Source organism: Aegilops tauschii, chromosome 1 (assembly GCF_002575655.3).
Source record: "Aegilops tauschii subsp. strangulata cultivar AL8/78 chromosome 1, Aet v6.0, whole genome shotgun sequence".
NCBI classification, from domain to species: Eukaryota; Viridiplantae; Streptophyta; class Magnoliopsida; order Poales; family Poaceae; genus Aegilops; species Aegilops tauschii.
Genome location: NC_053035.3, coordinates 8934588 through 8954040, shown reverse-complemented (window position 1 = coordinate 8954040; position 19453 = coordinate 8934588). Strand labels below are relative to the sequence as shown.

General features: G+C 47.0%; 2 protein-coding genes across 3 annotated transcripts; one reads left to right on the top strand and one right to left on the bottom strand.

Moving 5' to 3' along the window:
• Nucleotides 1-466: 466 nt before the first annotated feature.
• Nucleotides 467-3657, bottom strand: LOC109766044 (rust resistance kinase Lr10-like). Of its 2 annotated transcripts, none has more exons than XM_020324813.4 (3): nt 2731-3657; nt 1917-1940; nt 467-1801 (listed from the first exon to the last, which is right to left on the bottom strand). In XM_020324813.4, exons 1-3 carry the CDS (start codon nt 3602-3604, stop codon nt 663-665), a joined length of 2037 nt encoding a protein of 678 aa, XP_020180402.2. In that variant the 5' UTR covers nt 3605-3657; the 3' UTR covers nt 467-662. The 2 variants fall into 2 exon arrangements, with proteins under 2 accessions (XP_020180402.2, XP_073362234.1); XM_073506133.1 differs by having other exon boundaries at nt 3375-3587.
• Nucleotides 3658-4528: 871 nt separating this feature from the next.
• On the top strand, nt 4529-7201 carry LOC109766042 (LEAF RUST 10 DISEASE-RESISTANCE LOCUS RECEPTOR-LIKE PROTEIN KINASE-like 2.2). Its single transcript, XM_020324810.4, is given in 4 exon segments — nt 4529-4790; nt 4793-5433; nt 5582-5763; nt 5891-7201. Coding segments are annotated over 4 exon segments (1977 nt in total). The 5' UTR covers nt 4529-4763; the 3' UTR covers nt 7018-7201.
• Nucleotides 7202-19453: the final 12252 nt, after the last annotated feature.

The window sequence follows — 19453 nt, the reverse complement described above, 5'->3', positions numbered from 1 at the left end:
TGATTTACGGCATATGTTCGTTCTCAGATGAGACGAATGGCTTCGGGGGCATCTGCAGATTCTGCAACCTTCATGTTGTCATCGATGGCCGGTTTCTTGGGTTCCATGGATACAGCACAGTGCCACCATAGCCAGCTGCTTCACCTTCTGTTTCTCTTCTTGAGTCGTTTCCACTCAAATCCATGACCAAAAGGTACTACTTCACCACACCACTGCTTAGATTTTCGATTCCACCCACAGTTTCACATTTAGTTTGTTATAAGTTGAAATAAGTGAAGCTCGAACTGATGTGGATGTATGATGCATCCATGGAAATTTTATCGAATTAGGGATGAGCTCATGGATGGACCACATCCACTTTGTACCAAAAAGGCGCAAAGGAAAACTCTGTCAGGCACATCACCTCCACTGCAGCAGGAGAAATATGGGAGTGGAGATTAACAGGCGTAACAGCCAACTAAGGTAATCAACATATTATCGTATTGTACACAACTCTGTTGCAAGTTTTTGGACATAAATATGGAAGCAGCTCTTGAAAGTAACGGCCAATGGCAAATTGTTTATCTTACAGACAACTAGTAGTACCATTACATGGTAGTGGCCAGTGATTATTCATACATTTTCAGACCTAATGGACTGAAAGCATCAAAACACAGTGGGTGCTATTGCAACGCACGCGTAGACAAAGTAGTGGTACAATACAACATTGAATGTTGTCCCTCTTTTGATTTATGGCATGAGTTCGTTTTCAGATGAGACGAAAGGCTTTGGGGCATCTGCAGACTCTGCAACCTCCCTGTTAACATGTTCACAACCTTTGTCATCGACGGCCGGTTTCTTGGGTTCCACTGGATACACCACAGTGCCACAATTGCCAGCTTCCTCATTTTTTCTTTCTCTTCTTGAGTTGCTTCCAATGTAATAGCCAACTCCTCCCCATTGATCACTTTCTCGTAGATCCACTCTGGGAGGTAAACATCGTTCTGGCTCTCAGTACTTGGGTCTAAGTTCCTCCTTCCGCTCACCATTTCTAGCACTAGCATTCCGAAACTGTACACGTCTGACTTGTACGACACTCCCCCAAAGTTCCGAGAGTATAGCTCTGGTGCAATGTACCCCATTGTGCCTCTTGCTGCTGTTAAGGTGACGATGCTTTGGTCTCTTGTGCACAATTTGGCAAGGCCAAAGTCTGAGATCTTTGGATTGAAGTTGTAGTCCAACAGGATATTGTGAGGCTTGATGTCAAAGTGTAGGATCCACTGGTTGCACCCTTGATGTAAGTACTCCATTCCTCTGGCAATGCCTAAAGCAATATCTTGCAGCTTGTCTGGTACTAGAAGATTCTGAAAAATATTAGGGTCATCAGAGAATATGTATTTCTCCAATGACTCATTAGGCATGAATTCATAAATAAGAGCCCGTCTCATTCCTTCAGAACAAAATCCCAGGAGGCGGACAATATTGGCATGGTGGATTAGTCCGATGGTTGCAACTTCATTGATGAATGCTTCTCCCTCTCCTGTAGAGTTCTCTAGCATCTTGACTGCCACAGGCACTCCATTTGGTAGCTCGCCTTTGTACACACTTCCAAATCCTCCCTGTCCCACTTTTTCCTTAAACCGTCTTGCCATCTTCTTAACTTCGGAGAAAGTGTACCTTGTCGGTTTTGATGTTCCATATGTCTTGAGAAACATTTCAACCTTCAAATGTATCTCCGCGTTATATCTTGTCTTGAGTGAAAGATAAAGCACAGTGGCCACCGTCAACAAAAGAACAACAAATGCAGCCGCTGATGATGTAGCTGAATAAATAAACAAACAAGAGTCAGAGTAGCCAACAGTAAAAATTTGTACAAAAGAAAGCTTTTATTTTTCCTTCTACATTTTGTAGTTAAAAATACACTGATAGAGCAGTACCTGCAATGACTTTGATACGTGAACCTGCAAATACCAAGAAAGAGAATGAGATAAGCAGCAAGGAGTTATATTTACAAACAAATGTAGAACAGACAAATTGAGTGTTGTCTACCGTGGCTGCAGTACATTGCCCTAGTATATGAGGAACAAATATACCATGCTATTTATGGATGCCTTTTCTAGAAGAGAGAGAGAAAATCTGTCGCAACTTATCAACCAAAATTCCTTTTTGGGAAAATTTGTATTGTTTTGGTGCTATTTATGATGGTGCCACCGGCCTATTAGTTTTTCTAATAATTTTGCCATGCATACAACAGTTAGAGTACAACTTAAGGCCTTTTGACTGACTGGGCAACTTTTGTTCAGAAAATGCCTGCAGTCACATGCATGTGCACCCAGTGGCAGTCGGTTCTCTCCCTTAATCTGCTCCCTCTAAACCTGCCCAAATTCCATCAATCCCAGCTTCCTGCCGATGGTGGCTGCTCAAGCGCAGCAGGAGGTGCAGCCATGCATGTTAATTGAGTGTTGCATAGAAATTTGTAGAATAAATAATGACTAAAGAGTTCCGGATTATTTAAGGCCAGTAGTGTCTGATAGATGAACAATTTTTTTTCCTGCTGGATTATTGCTCAGGTTTTTGTCCGGGTCCTTCAGTGTGATTGCTCGAGCAGGATTTGTGATGCTAATTTTGAAAAAAACTTAGTTGACCGAAAATCCCATGGAGATTCAAACACATGGAGCTGTAGACTGAGTAAAGTAAAATCATAATTGATTTTACAACTTTAGTACACAATAAAACAGAATGATGTTATACCATGTGGGCCGCGCATGCAGAATTGTCTATCCCTTTGTGAGCTGAACGCACAGCGTCCCCCACTGCGTTCACAGTGTACGCAATAGTAAGAACCATACCAATACACTGTCGTCTCAGCAAAACTGAGCATTCTTTCTGCGCTTTCCTTGAAGGATATTGGGAGCTTGTCTGACATTGGTGTGTCAAACTCATACATGGGCATCAGACCGCCACCGACACCATCTGAGAGTGGGATGACCTTGCAGTCCAACGGAAGAAGAGACATGTCTTCATAACCATTCACCAAATACAAGAAGTGGGTTGTGTTGCTAAGGCAGGAGACTGGGCCAGCAATCGCATTGGCAGCACCAGGTGCAAACTCTCTTAAACAACGTACTAAGGAAGAATTCCATAGGTTAAGATCTGGCATCTCATCGTTGATAACATCAGCCTGTGGAGACGATGAGCTTCTAGAGATGATAAGCTTCTGCTGTAGCACGAAACAGGGGTCTACAAGTGGGGTGATGTTCATGGAAGAACGCTTGTAATCTATGGCGCTGACATTGTATGGGCCAAGAACTGGGTGGACTAGGATGGTGTCTTGACCAGAGCATGCTAACTTCCTGATTAATCCATCGGTGCTGGATTCAAGGCAGAGAGGATACCTGATCTCTGGGCCATGTTGGCTGCACTGGGACGGTGGGTAGTATTTGAAGAAATCTTGATCATCCCATGCCGTGGCCAAGAAGATTCCGTGGTTGATCAGAGGCAGCAGCAGGAGGACTATGACAAGTAATTTACTCATCTTTCTGTACTGCTGTACCAAGATGGTGCAAAGAGGAAGAAGAAGAAGTGCAAAAGGAAAGGACGAGGAGAGCGTTTCAATTGTAGCCATGCTCTTGTGGTTTTAGTGTGATTGCAGACTTGGTTCAGTCCACTGTCCAGTCTGCTGTCACAGTGTGGAAAATCTAGTCCACAGTGTGGAAAAATCTCTGTAAAAAATGATGGGACAGAAGACTCCAAGCCTTGGGTCGTCTGCTAATCCTAGCTACGCAATCGAGACAATACTTCCTCTTTTGCGCTTCATGTATATACCAGTGAAGCCATAATCAGTATCCCAACCACACTATTAATTGGTATATACAGCTTGATATGATCAACTAGTCGATGTGGATCCCTTGGCCCCCTTGGTACTCTTAACAGAACTAACTAGGATATCAAGTCCTTTGTGCATCCGTGAAGCTTTCATGGGAAACCCTGGAGCATTTCATCATTCTATTACCCTACAAGCCTTAACTGTCTTCTCCCTCGTTGCAGTTTTTGCATCAGATCATGTCCAGGGACGAGACGATGGGTGCCCACCTTCACATGTGGGCATCTCCAAGACATACAACCTCCTTTCCGTCGGCAAGGTGATCCTCTTGAGTGTGGTATTGACGCATACAAGCTGGGTTGCACAGTAGCAAGGCTACAATTCAACATACTATGTGACTACCATCAACTACACAATTAATATGTATCGATTGGCATTATGCAATGTGTGGAAGTTCTTGTATGTTGTCATGTCATGGGGCAGAAGACTCCAAGCCTGAATCGTCTTCTGTTCCTAGCTACACAATTGGAGAGAAATATCCTCATCTTCTTTTGCCGTCGTGCATGTACCAATGAAGTCATAATCTCTCGCAGCTGTCAGTGTGGAAAATCTCTGGAAAGAATGAATTACAATGTGACGGGACAAAGGACTCCAAGACTGGGTCTTCTGTTCCTAGCTACACAATGGGAGAGAAATATCTTCCTCTTCTTTTGCGCGTCATGTATATACCAATGAAATCATAATCTGTATCCCAACCACACTATTAACTGGTATATACAGCTGGACATGATCGTCGATATCGATCCCTTGCCCTCCTTAGTCCTCTTAACAGAACTAACTAGGATATCAAGTCCCTAGTGCATCTGTGAAGCTTTCATGGGGAACCCTGGTGCATTTCATCGTTCTATTACCCTACAATCCTTAACTGTCTTCTCCCTCATTGCAGTTTTTGCAGCAGACCATGCCCAGGGAGGAGATGATGGGTGCACACCTTTTTCCTGTGGGCATCTTCGAGACATATTGCCTCCTTTCCGTCAGCGAGGTGATCCTCTTGAGTGTGGTGTTGAAGCATACGAGCTGGGTTGCACCACTAGCAAGGCTACGATTCACATCAACACAGGAACATACTATGTGACTGCCATCAACTACACCGGTTTCTACTTCTGGGTCACCGATCCCAACTTCAATACTGGTAGCAGCTGCCCTCTTCCACTATGGAATCATGTTCCTTACTTAGTACACGATGGCATATTTGATTCAGATTCACCGGCCTTTTATGATTTGTCTATTCAAAGCAACTACAGAGCATGTTTTGCTAATTGTTCGAGAGCAGTAACGAATAAGAGTGCATACAAGCCTGTTGCTTGCCAGAGTGCCAATAATTCACATGTTTATGTCTGGGTGTCTGATTATGGGTCTTGTATGGTTGAAGATCTTGAACCTTACTGTGGATACTTGGGCACGATTCCATTTGATTGCGGAAATTCTTCTGATTGGCTACAGAATGCAAGTTATGCAGACATGACACAATTCATAAGTAAGGGGTTTACTGTACAATTTCCTGTGGATACCAATGCCTGGGAGGGTTCTGTCTCTAAGACCATCAATTTATGCCGCAACAATACAATCAGGTGATCACCGAGTGGTTCCAATTCCTCACAAATTTAGTTTCTGTCCTCCCTATGTCTTTAAAGAATTGACGTGACCAAATCCAATTTACCCTATCTAAGAACTGGGTTTCCTTATGAAAGCATTTCTTTACAATGGTACAATTTGCAGCTACTTCAAGGAGCAAATATCTGATGCAAGCATCGTGAGTTGGACTCGTGCTTTCTTCTGGAGTGAGATGCACTTCTATCAATGTGTGACTTATAAATCCTACAATCCCTACTATACAACACAATCAATTTTGGTTGTTATAGCCATATTATCTTCTATTGCTATCCCCAAGTTCCTTTTCGGTACGTGACTATTACATGCTTTCTACCTTTTAGTTTGTCTGCATGATTCTAATTAATACGGCCACAATTTTGCATATACACATATGCCTACGGGTTCATCTAGCTTATCTGTCAACTTGTTGGGCAGTACTATGCAGGTTCTTGTTGGCACCCCTGGCTGTGTGGATATTCCTAGCCTACAAGTACTGGAAAACAATAATTATAATTGATGCAGTTGAGAAGTTCCTTAGGATTCAACAAATGATTGGCCCTATGAGGTATGCCTACACAGATATAGTTGCAGTCACAAGCCATTTCAGAGATAAATTGGGCCAAGGGGGCTATGGCTCCGTGTACAAGGGTGTGCTTCTTCCAGGCGATGTCCATGTCGCCGTGAAGATGCTAGAGGGCAACTCAAACTGCAATGGAGAGGATTTTATCAGCGAGGTCTCCACCATCGGCAGGATCCACCACGTCAACGTTGTGCGTTTGGTGGGCTTCTGCTCGGAGGAAATGAGAAGGGCCATAGTCTATGAGTACATGCCCCATGGTTCTCTGGACAAGTATATCTTCTCTCCCGAGAAGAGCTTTTCTTGGGACAAGCTCAACGAGATCGCTCTGGGCATTGCTAGGGGGATCAACTACTTACACCAGGGGTGTGACATGCAGATTATGCACTTTGACATCAAGCCGCACAACATCCTTCTTGACAGCAATTTCGTCCCGAAGGTCGCCGATTTCGGACTCGCCAAACTGTACCCGAGGGGCGACAGTTTTGTGCCTTTGAGCGCCATGCGGGGAACCGTCGGCTACATAGCCCCTGAGATGATATCCCGGAGCTTCGGCGTCATATCCAGCAAGTCCGATGTGTACAGCTTCGGGATGTTGCTGCTGGAGATGGCCGGCGGGAGAAGGAATGCTGATCCAAACATGGGGTCCTCAAGCCAGGCGTACTACCCGTCATGGGTGTACGACCAGCTGACTCAGGAAGAAGCGGGCGAGATATCTCCAGTTGCTGCCGACATGCACGAGCTAGAGAAGAAGTTGTGTGTTGTCGGACTATGGTGTATTCAGATGAGGTCTCGTGATCGGCCAACTATGGGCGAGGTCATAGAGATTCTGGAGGCCGGGGCTGATGGCCTGCAGATGCCTTCAAGGCCATTTTTCTGCGACGAAGGGCACATCCATGTGGAGGACTCTTACCAGTTCACTTCCGAGCTGACGGCAGTCTCGGAGGAGGAATTTAGTGCGGTGTCAGAGGAAGATGATGTGTGAGGTATACATACAATGTGTGGTATTAATTTATTATGTATCTATGTATATGTATGTATCATGGAGTGATGCACTTATCTGTAAAAGTTATGGTTGTAACTGTACCAACCCTGTATAAATGCTTTGTACAAACTGCCTTGCTTGCTGTGCGGAACAACTTCAAATAAGTTTGAAATGTTACATCAGTTTATTTGTTTGTTCACTGCTCTTGATAAATTCTGATGGAAAATATTGCTCCAACAGTTAATTCTTGATACAGATAAATTTGTGAGAGGTGACAAAAGGCCCCCTTTTTCTTGTCGAGAAACATTTTTAGAGAAAAATTGCATTTCATTCTGCTGTCAGTAACATGCATTATGGATGAGCATTGTTGTCGATCAACATTCTGATTCCGGTGCGACAGATAAGGCAAGTTTTTGTTTTTGTTTTGCTGGATAACAGAAGCACAACTAAGCTCCCCAATTTTTATTTTTTCTTGAAACGGACTCAGCTCCCCAATTTCATCACCTTGTTCATTGAAATACAGTTTTAGTTTACAGCAACATCTCTCCTGCAGGTTGACTAATCTCTCATGAACAAAGTTAAGCATGCCAAAAAACTAGCTAGGCAACAGAAATTCACACATATTTGAATTGTTGCATAGCCTGTCATATTCCCTCCTTCAGGTCTGCGCACTGCCAAGCATGCAAACGTATGGTTGTTTTTCTTCTTTGCAGCTAAAAAATTGTCGCGGTCATGGAAATACTGCTGATCTACTGGTTGATTTAATGGAACCCTGTGCCGTGTTGTTGTGGTTGCATATACTTGCTGCAACCCAGTCCTGTCAAAAGCCACTTGTGCGTGCAACAAGGGCCGCCGTGTGGAAATTCAAGCAACAGTGACATTGCCTGCCTGGAGATGGAATGTGTGGGCACTGTTGTTACCCAGCAGATGGGGCAGAAGAGTAAGCAAAGTCCTTTGTTCCAACTCCAGCGATTCTGATGTATGGTCCAGCGATTCTGATGTATGGTCCTATAATATGCTGGGACTGAAACTGACTCTGTTCCAACATATTCGAAGTTCTAGGTTTGCCTTAAGTTAAACCTCTTTAAATTTGACCAAGTATGTAGAAAAATATACCAACATCTACAACACAAAATTAACTTCATTACATTCATCATAACATAGATATTAGCAATTTCTTCTATAAAGTTACATCAAATATTTTAGAACAGCGGGAGTCAAAGTTATGGTTGAATTGTACCGACCCAGTATAAATGCTTTGTACAAGCTGCCTTGCTTGTTGTGTAGGGCAATTTTAAATAAGTTTTAAACCTTACATCAATCTATTTGTTTTTTCATTGCTCTCGATACAAATTCTAAGGGAAAATATTGCTTGAACAATAAACTCTCTATACAAATAAGTTTGTGAGAGGTGACAAAAGAACTCCTATTTCTTCTTGAGAAATATTTTCAGAGAATTTCTTTTCTTTCATTCTGCTAGCAGTAACATAGTACATTTTATGGACGAACATTGTCACTGAGAAGCTAGCTTACTTACGTTTTTTCTTTTGCATATGGTAGATCCATAAAACCACTGGTCTCCGATTTCATCAAGAATTTGTTGAAACACAGTTTTAGTTTACAGCAACATCATTCCAGGTTGAGTTTCTCATATTCCAGTTGTGTAATTGGCATTGTTGCAGAGTTCCTCATATTCCATTGTCGCGGAATCTTCAAGATTGCGCACCCCCAAGTGCACGAAGACATAGATAGATAGTTCTTTTTCCTCTTAATTTGCCGCTAAAAAATTGTCGCGGTCATGGAATCAAATAATGCATTCAAGAACAGAGCCACAGGCCACAACTGATCTTCTTACATGTTGTCTTCGATGGTAGGCAGGAAAATAATAATAATTCCAACTCTGATTTAATGGAACCCCCTGCCGTGTTGTAGTGGATGCATAGACTTGGTGCAATCCAGTCCTGTCAAACCGTACTTGTGTGTGTGCAACAAGGGGTGCCGTCGCAGTGTGGAAATTCTAGTAACACTGATGTTGCAATGTCTGAAGAATGTGTGGACACTGTCAGTTACCTAGTAGATGGGGCAGAAAAATTTTGTGTTCCAGCTCCAGCAATGCTGAATATGGTGGTCCTGTGATATGTTACCCTAGGACTGAAGCTACTAGCAAGTGGCAGTCCCTGTCACAAACTGCCTTCAATTCCTGGTCCTGCACTTGTTATTGCAGAAATATATACGACTACTTATTTATTTATTACTCTTATATACAATTTTCAGTCGAAATTTATGTCTGAACAACTCAGCTGATTTCTTGGAAGGATTTTTTCCCATGTGATGGAACAGATAAGAAAATGAGCAAAGCACATATATTCCTTGTTGTAGAAACAAATATTTGTTAGACAACTTTGTGTTCCTTTCTCAGAAAAACAGAGGAACTTTACATTATGGATGAACATTACATCAACATCACTAAGAGCATCTCTAGCAGACCCCGTAAAATGCCGACCGGCATAAGGCTTTTGCAGTTCGCGGAAAAGGGTATATGCGGACCGGTGCGGGCGAGGTCAGACTCAGACCACACAAAACGGACCCGTAAAAAGTAATTCGGTGAATATGCTCTTTTACGGGTCAGCTACGCGGGGTCTGCTCGGGCGCCGTCGCGTCGACCCGCAAACCGAAGACGCCCAATAATCGAATTTGACATCGATTCCGACAAATGAGTTCAAATTCAAACAATAGAATACTGTTCACACGCAAATAAAAGCTTGGTTTTGTAGGACAAACGCAAAAGGAGGTCTTGAAAACGTGACAACGACGTCTGGCATCATCTTGGTCGATCTTCACTCCGCACCACCGAGTCCATCGAGGCCATCGCAACCACCGAGTCCACCTCCGGCACTTGTTCCAACTCCGGCACCGAAATCATCGGCTGGTGCACTGAACGCATCAACGACATTGGTTCCAAACCCCGTTGAGAAAACATCTCCGGCACTGTAACACGTATTGGCCGACACAAGCATTCTCCTCTTCAAGATATCTCTTCTTGCCATATCATGCCATTCTTTGGTGAGGTCGTCCATGTCATTGCGGTTCAATGTCATGATCTTGTTCTCTTCGGCAAGCAGCTTGGACATGGCTTTGTTTTCAGCGGCACGTGTTCTTCTCTCCTCAATGGCCGCTTTGCGCAGCCCCTCGTCCTTGAGCAATTGCCATTTTTCTTGCTTCTCCCGTGCCTTCTTCTCGGCCAACTCTTTCTTTATCTCCAACGTCTTCGTTAACATCAACTCATTTGATTGCACCATGGCATCAATCTTGTCCCGCAAGCTCGATGCTTCGTGCTCTCTCTTCATCTTCTTCTTAGTCTTCTTGTCACCATCGGGCTTGTTCAAGTTTCTTGGGCCATCATCATCCTCATCTTCATCCATGTTCTTAAGTGAACCTCTCTTCAATGGGGATTCTTTTTCAATCAACTTCCACTTCTCGCACTCTTTGAGCAAGTCCCAACAATGATCTAGTTCAAAGAATTTTCCTTCCAAAGCTTCCATGTCTTTGTATCTGTGTTGGGCAATTTTGCCCTACACAATTAAAACAATGTCAAATTATGCAATCAATTTGAATGCTACAAATGATTTGCATAACTTGGGACGTGAACTCACATGGTCGGATTCCATGGTTCCACTTGGAGGGGCATTGCGAACGTGTTCCAAGCAAGCAGCCCAACGGCTACAAATCGGGATCACATCCCAACGACATTGGAGTGACCGAAAGGTGCATGGAGTCCTATTGGGATACTTTGCCATCATGCGGAAGTATTGATCTTCGATCCTTTGCCAATACCTCTTGCCGGTTTGAGACGTACCCGTGCAAGCATCAAGAGACACCACATTTCAAGCCTTGACCAAGATTTGATCTTCCAAGATCGTGTAGTTCTTTGATCTCACGCTTTTTTTGCTTGCGCTTGCTCATACGCCCCCTCATCTATCTCCTCCAATTTTTGCGTGCGTGACCACGACGGTGACAGGGGGACGGCTGGGAGTCATCCATGGCGGTGAAGAACTGCCGGGGAAGATGCACCGGAGTGGGCGGTGGCGGGGGCAATGGTGGCGGAGGGGTTGGGGAGCGGGAACAGCCGCGCGGAAATTTCCCCCGCGCCAAATCTCGCTGCGGATAGGGGCCGAGCTCGGGTCGGCCTCCCACCCCATGAATCTAAAGGTTGAGGGAGATCTTTTGCCGCAGCCCGCAAAAATTTTTATGGGTCGGACGCGTTTGCGGTGTCAGGTCGGGCAGGATTTTCTGCGCCGACCCGTATTTTGGCGGTTATTTTGCGGGTTGCGGCTATATACGGGGTCTGCTAGAGATGATCTGAGAAGCTAAATTACATACATTCCGATTCCGATGCGACACGTAAGAACCCCCAAAAAGAGCAATAACAGAGGACAGTTCAGCTCCTTGATTTTATCGTGAATTCATCAAATGCAGTCATTAAATTAAGCAACCTGGGTGTACGACAGGCTGACTCAAGAAGAAGCGGGCGATGAGATATCACCTATTGCTGCTGACATGCACGAGCTGGAAAGAAGTTATGCGTTGTCAGAATATATATTTGGTGTATTCAGATGAGATCTCGCGATTGGCCAATGATGAGCGAGGTCATTGAGATTTTGGAGGCTGGGACCGATGGCTTGGAGATGCCCTCAGGCCGTTTTACTGCAACGAAGGGCACATCCATGGGGAGGACTCTTACCATTTCACTTCCAAGCTGACGGTGGTACTATAATTTATGTACAATGGGTGAAATTGTCTGCGGTGTTGGAGGAAGGCTATGTGTGAGGTATATACAAGGGGTGGTACTATAATTTATGTATGCATATGTGCATGTATATCTATGTATCATGGAGTGCTGCACTAATCTGTAAAAGTTATGGTTGTAGCAGTACCAACCCAGTATAAATGCTTTGTACAAACTGCCTTGCTTGCTGTGCAGAGCAACTAAAAATAAATTTGAAATGTTACATCAGTTTATTTGTTTGTTCATTACTTTTGATAAATTCTGATGAAAAATATTGCTTCAAGAGTAAATTTTGGATATAAATAAGTTTGTGTGAGGTGACAAAATAATGCCTTTTTCTTGTTGAGAAACATTTTCAGAGAAACGTTGTATTTTATTCTGCTGGCAGTAACATACATTTTATGGATGAACATTGTCACTGAGAAGCTAGCCTGCATACATTTTTTTCTTTTGCATATGATAGATCCATAAAACCATTATTGGAACACAGTTTTAGTTTACACCAACATCATTCAAATAGATGGTTGAGTTTACAGCTGCATAATTCACATTGTTGGGGAGTCCCTCATATTCTCCCCTTCAGGATTGTGCACCCTCAAGTACGCGAAGACATAGATACATTTTTTTGCTCTTTGCCGCTAAGAAATTGCCGCGGTATTGTATTTGCATTTGATAACCAGAGCCACAGGCCACAGCTGATCTTCCTTACATGTCGCCTTCGATGTAGGCAGGAAAAAGAAAATTCCAGATCTGATTTAATGGAACCCCCTGCCGTGCTGTACTGGCTGCATAGACCTTGGTGCAATCCAGTCTTGTTGAATGCCACTTGTACGTGCGACAAGGGGTGCGTGTGGAAATTGCTGTAACACTGACGTTGGTCATGTCTGAAGAATGTGTGGACACTGTCAGTTACCTAGTAGACAGGGCAGAAGAGTTTTCTGTTCCAATTCCAGAAATGCTGGTGTGGTCCACTGCTTTGCTATGTGTACTACTGGCAAGTGGTAGCCCCTGTCACAATCTGCCTTCATGGCTCTGCACATGTCATTAGAGGAACACAAATAGAGTAATTTCAGTTCAGTTTAAATTATACAATTGCTTATTTATTTGTTACTGTATTACTATTAGATGCAAATTTCGACCGACAAGAAAAACACTCTTCGAAGCACTTGAGGCCAAGTCCTGGGAAGGATTTACCCCGTGACGGGAAAGGTGAGAAAAAGAGAAAATATTCCTTGCTGGAAAAACAAATCTTTGTTTGGACAACTTTGTGTTCCTTTTCTTATAAAAAACAGAGGTCAGGAACTTTGCATTATGGATGGACAGTCCATCAAAATCACTGAAAGCTACATTCCGACTCCAGTCACAAATAAGACCAAAAGAAAATTTGAACACAGTTCTAGTTTACACCAACATAATTCCAGATTAGGTTTCAAGCAGCATATGGCCATGCTCTTTTTTTGTGTGGAAATATGGCCATGCTGTCATGAACAAAGTTCCACCATGCATGCATGCCTGCTGAATATTGCAAAGCAATGGTTACAGCTTATATATATACTCCCTCTGTTCCTAAATATAAGTCTTTGTAGAGACTCCACTATGGACTACATACGGAGCAAAATGAGTGAATCTAGACTCTAAAATTCATCTATATATCTCTACAAAGTCTTATATTTAGGAACGGAGGGAGTAGATTAGAAGTGGCAACGGCAGTACACAGACTGAAAATTCAAAAGAAGGATCAGCGAAGAGTCCGTCGCATTAGGTGCAGGCATCGAAGTTTGATCACGGCATGGCAACAACAGTGGCTACCAACTACCTGGCTCTCAACCTTTTCTCCCCTTTCATGTTCTCCAATTCAGCACCAGTGTGCTTGTAATCGAGTGATTCAGAACCAAATACAGTTCTCTGAATTCCACCTAGACTATTGTCGTGCTAACACTTGGTATTCAGAGCCAGAAATTTTTCCCACCGCCACCACCGATGTGGCGACATCCCTCACCGAGACTCGGCAACAGTGACCAGATCAACTACACCGGGAGGCGATGGAGCCCCTCACCAAAGCTGATCTCCGGCGATGGAATGCTGCTCCTTGAAGCCGGCAATCAACACGCAACAAAACTGCCTTCCTGGCCATGCACTTGCATACATTCTGATTCTGCCGCGACAATTCAGACAAATTTTTTTCAATAGCAGAGGACTGCCTTCAACAGCTCCCTGATTTCATCAGCATATGAAGATGATCTTATGGACAAAGTTGTAGCATATGCCTGCTGAATAATGAGGAATAGATACTTGTATATTGCTCAGTAATGATTACAACTTACATAGATTACAAGTGCCAATGGCAGTACACAGACTAAAAAACTGAAAAGATGGATCAGCGAAGTAGCCCTACCACTCCTGAAGAATCGGTCGCATCAGCTGCGTGCATAATGAAGCTTGCGTAACAATGACAAAGAGAGTAGCTTGAAAACAAAAAATACCACTAACTGATGAGCAGAATACTCATTTCACACAGCATAATGTCGAATAAGACGACATGTGTGGGCATTGCTGTAGAACCCCACCCACAGCTGATTGTCTTCGATTCAAAGCAGTAGTAACAAGAAATAACCCCTTCCTCGTAAAAATTTGCATCAGTCGTTGCTAGCTAACAATTGCTAATTTAATTCAGCCAAAAGACGAAAAAGTGAACCCTAATCTTGAAGCAGCGATGATATATCATCTGATCCTTTCCCAAAGTCCTTTCTGCGTCAGTCCAACTGTAACATTCCTTATGTGGCCAATCTTCACTAAATCTTCGCCGCACTCATCTGAATCTCTCATATGCCGGAGTTTCTCTATCAGCTCTTCTGATGTGTCTTTTAGACCTAATTTCTCAAGGGCTGCAAGATGTTCGATACCATCAGGAAGAAACTTTAGCTCAGGGCAGTCTTTGAACAATAGCTCAACAAGTTCTTGCATCGCGCCCTCCTCTATTCCAACTTGGTTGAGCTGTGCTGCGCCCTCTATCCATAGAGGCCTAACTTTTGGAAATGACCCTGCATAAAAATTCAACCTCTTCCCTTCAAAAGCCTTCATTAGGTAAAGAAAGCGTAGACCATGTAACACGTGCAGACAAGAAAAGGTTTCTTCATCAATATTGGAGAATGCCAGGTCCAACCGAGTGAGGCTATTAAGGTCTCTTCATAAAAAGAGGATGTTGGGTCAGGCGCCAGGATTCGAACGTCTAACCGCCGATCGGCCACCTCCAGATCCACCGCCGCCGGTACTGGAGACCGTGGTTCTGCCGCCGCCGGCGCTAGCAATTCAGGGGGCCCGGCCGGATCGGATGACGACGCGGATCGGATTCAGGCTGATCCTCACTTGGTCCCTATCAGATGGAGGATCCATTTCAGCGATGACCACAAGATTGGATCGGGTAGAGATGGGTCCCTCTACTATCATGTGGCATCTAGATGGACGACAGTTCGAGATCGAGATCATGACATTCTCGCGGGACGCTATTTGGATGTGGATGAACAGATCCAAGCAGGTGCGTGTTTTGCTATTGATGATTTTCAAATTGTCGTTCGCGAGTGTGTGCAGGAGAATTTGCTTGAGGAGGAGTCGATTGAATTAGTCGATCTCGCGTCGGACTCCGAGAGTGCAGCACCTAAGCCAAACATCGGAGGACGGTTTTTGGTGCTTGCGGATGATGCTGATGCGGACGAAGAAGGTGAGGGCGGATGCATCTTGTCTGACGAGACCGAGCCCAACGCGATCATGCATCGGTATGATTCGGGCTTGGTACGAGATCCGGCTAAGGGGCACCAGGACAAGAAGGTTCTCGATCAAAAAACGGAGGGACACGGTAAATCCTTGTCGATGAAGATCAAGCCGTGGAAAGGACCTATTCCCAAGGTATTTTTGCCGCTCATACTTTGTTGGATTATTTCTCTTCGGATGGTTGGACGAGAGTTACGCGGAAGAAAAAGAAGCATGGTGTGGCAGCTTCTAAACAGCCGCCGGGATGGAAGGCTGCTCACCGGACGAGCTCTCGATCGGCGCCGGAGGTGACCGTGGCTGCGTCGCAGCCGGTCACGGCGATCCCGATCCGAGACGCTCGAAGGGTGCGTTTGAATTTTTTGCTGGGCCGTGTCGAGCCGCAAGATGTTGGGCTGTGTGGTATTATTGGGCCGAGTTCCGGTGGGTAGGAGGCCCAGCCGGAGTCGATTCCAATCAATACTCTCGAGGGGGGCGTATGCACGCTACGTTCGTCGTCTCCCACCCCTTCGCCGCGCACGACGAGACCTAGGGTTTTGCTGCGTCGGGTGCCGCATCGCCGTTCTGCGGGGCCGGGCCGGGCTCGCCGCATCCCTCCACTCCGCGCGATGGCCGCTCCTGGCGGTGCGCCTCCTCCGGGCAAGAGGCCGCCTGCACCTAGCGGGTCTGCGAGGGCTTTTGTGCCGCCGCCGCCGGGCCAAGGAATTGGCCGGGGCATGCCGCCGGCGCCGGCGCCTGGGGCTGGGCGGGGCGGAGTGGCGCCCCCCAAGGCTGTGGCGGGACGCGGGGCAGGTGGTCTTGGTGTGGCGCCCGCCGGGAAGCCGCTGGCTCCCATCTTGTCGGCGGGCGGGCGAGGCGGGCCGGCTTCCGGTCCTCGGCCGGTGGCCGCCGGCGGGGCTTTGATGGCCGCTGCGGGCCGGGGGGCTGCTCCTCCGAAGGCGCCGGTGTCGTCGGGTGCGCTGCCCAGACCCACCCCTCCACCCCACGTCGTTGCTCGCCCGTCTCCGCCGCCGCAGTTCAACGGTGGTGGCTCTGTGGCTGTGCCATGGGGTCAATGGGGGGATGACGGATACGATGTCTACGGGGCTGGACAACACCGTGGTTCTTCGTCAACGGGTGGAGGTCGAGGTTACGCTTGGCAAAGCGACGGTACAGCTGAGAGGCCGTTCTTGGGTCCGTCCGGTGGCTTCATTGAGGGGCCGTCTGGTCCGGATAATCGGCCGCGTGGTGGTTACCGTGGCCATCTGGGGGGGGGGGGGGGGTCGGGGCGGCCGAGGGGGCCGATACCGTCCTCGTCAACCACCCCCTCCTGTTGTTGTCGAGCAGGGGACACATAGCGGGGCTGCCAAGGAGCCAGTTCTAACCGGTCACGCTATGGAGGTGGTGATGGCTCTTGCTACTATTCAGGTCCCTGAGAATGAGGTTATGACTGATGTGTCTGCGGATACGACAGAAAGGGCTGAGTCAGATAGGGCGTCCAAATGGGCGCGTAAGAAGGAAAAGATGCTTTGCTATCACTGTGGTGACAAGGGCCACTTCATTGCGGAGTGTGTGGCTCGGCTATGTGATACCTGCGGCAAGCCGGCACACGATTCTGGGGACTGCCCGATTCTGCGAGAGCAGGCACCGTCACTTATGATGTATGGCGTTTACTGTGCTGAGCTCACGTTTTTTGAGTCTCCGAATGAGCGAGAGGTTACTGATGAGACCCCGAGCATGACTACAGGGATTGTTAAGGTCGCCAGAGGGGAGGTCTCTGAGACGCAGATCGTGCAGAGGCTTCGGGAGCTTGCCCCTGGGGACTTCCAGTGGGACCTCGTCAGTCTCGCTGATAAGATGTTCAGAGTTGAGTTTCCTTCGGTTGAGGACCTGCAGAGGTTGCTGAGTTTTGGGATGTGTAATGTACCGGGAACTGATGGCATCCTTGAGTTCCACGAGTGGAAGCTGGTGGAGCCTCAGGGTACGCCGCTTACTCAGGCGTGGTTGCGTTTCTCCGGGGCCCCATCCAAGCCTTTGCAGGATGCTCGGGTTGTGGCTAGCTTGGGTATTTTGATTGGGAAGCCTGAGCGAGTGGATATGGTGTTCACCAGAGCTCACGGGATTGCTCGGGTTTTGGTTAGTATTCTGAACGTTGAGTATGTGCCGGAAGTGGTTAAGTGGGCTTATCGAGGCAGGATCTATGATCTGGTTATTGAGTTTGAGGATGAGAGCCTTTTGGTTGCGGCGGCTCACGGGTCCGATGTGGATATGCACGAGGGTGACGGCAGCGCAGGAGCGATGGAGCCGCCGGTCGAGGATTCTGGACGACAGATGTCCAAGGGACCGGGGTCCGAGACTGCGATGACCGAGGAGGGAGCGGATCCACCCTCCTCGCTGCCTGTGACGTCACTGAGATTTGGGTCCTTCGAACCCGCTTCTGCACCCCCGAGGCTGTGGAGTGATCGGGTTGAGTCCGACGAGGCTTTTGAGCTCGCGTTGCCTGCTTTGGGGTTTGAGGATACTGACTGTTCTATGCCTGTGGTTACTGAGGTTTCGTCGATCTCGGGCAGCGGAGAGGTGGAGGTGAGTCGGCAGGTGGCCACTCTCTCTCCTGCTCAGCACGTTGTCCATCCTCAGGGCGTGGCGCCAGTGTTTGTGGATGGGTTGTCGGGAGGGACCCCGGGGCAGGCGGCCTCGGGTCGCTCTTCTCCGGCTGAGGTAGGGGACTCGGGGCAGGTGGCTCCCGTGTCCTTCTCTGCGTTGGGAGGGGGTCTGGGGCAGGTGGCCACGGATACCTCCTCTCCCGGCGCCTGTTCCTCTCTGCTGGTGGCGTCGGTGCCTTTGGGGGGGGGGGGGCTCGGGGCAGGTGGCCTCGGGGCCTCCTTCTCCTAAGGCGCCCATGTTGGTGGCCTCTGCGGTGCTGGGGGGGAGTTAGGGCAGGCGACCCTTGCACTCCCTCCCCCCCCATTCGCCACCGGTGCCGTCCTGTGGGGAGAGCCAATCCGTGCAGACGGACCGGCCTGGCGGTTGGGGTGAGGCAGGAGGCCTTACCCCGACCAGGATCTCTCGGGAGGAGGTGATTGCGTTCGGTGGGATCCCGGATCCGATGTCTGAGGGGCGACGGGTGAGTGGCCGTCTCCAGACACAGCCGAATGTGGACGACATTCAGCAGCGGTGCGCCATGAGGGCGGCTAAGCTCCGTGACATTGAGGTCACTACCGGTATGTCGGTTAATACTTCTAATTCTATTCTGCATTTTTCTAATGATGAGATTATTGAAAATGCGAACCAATTAGGAGTTTCACTGGGTAGTAATGTTACTGAGATCTCTAATTCTGTTAATGGTCTTCTCTATCTAGAGGCTGAGCGGGCCTTAGAGATGATTCGTAATTTAGCGGCCGTTAAACCCATGAGTGATTCTGAGGTTGATGCGTTGGGGGTCAGGGCTCTTGACATCTTTTGTGCGGATCTTATTCCCACCATTCCTGAGGCAGAAGAAGAGGATGATTCTTCTGAGCTGGTTATGGCTGGACCTTCTGAGACTGGTTGTGACGACCGGTTGCAGAGTCAAAATGTCTCTAAACGCAAGTGGAAACGGAAGGTGTACCCGGTGTCCGCAGTGCGTAGGAGTGCTAGGATGCGCACTGCTAAAAAATTCCATGATGATCTATGAAAGGCATCTTTTGGAATAGCAGAGGTCTAAAGGACTTGGCTAAAAGACGGTTTCTTGCTGAGGCGTCTGTCGAGCATCGATTAGACTTTATCGTTCTATCGGAGACAGGTAGAGATAATTTTGCGCCTCAATTTCTAAATACGTTGTCAGGAGGTATTGATTTTGACTGGCATTGCTTGCCTCCGAGAGGAAGATCGGGTGGGATCTTACTCGGCGTTCGATGCGATGCGCTT

Bases quoted from the DNA above. Each gene is read 5' to 3' on its own strand.
- LOC109766044 (XM_020324813.4), bottom strand. From the start codon at position 3,604: ATGGCTACAATTGAAACGCTCTCCTCGTCCTTTCCTTTTGCACTTCTT. The intron at 1,941-2,730 runs GTATAACATCAT...TGGTATTTGCAG, and splicing joins CTGCATGCGCGGCCCACATG to GTTCACGTATCAAAGTCATT. The intron at 1,802-1,916 runs GTACTGCTCTAT...TTATTTATTCAG, and splicing joins ACGTATCAAAGTCATTGCAG to CTACATCATCAGCGGCTGCA.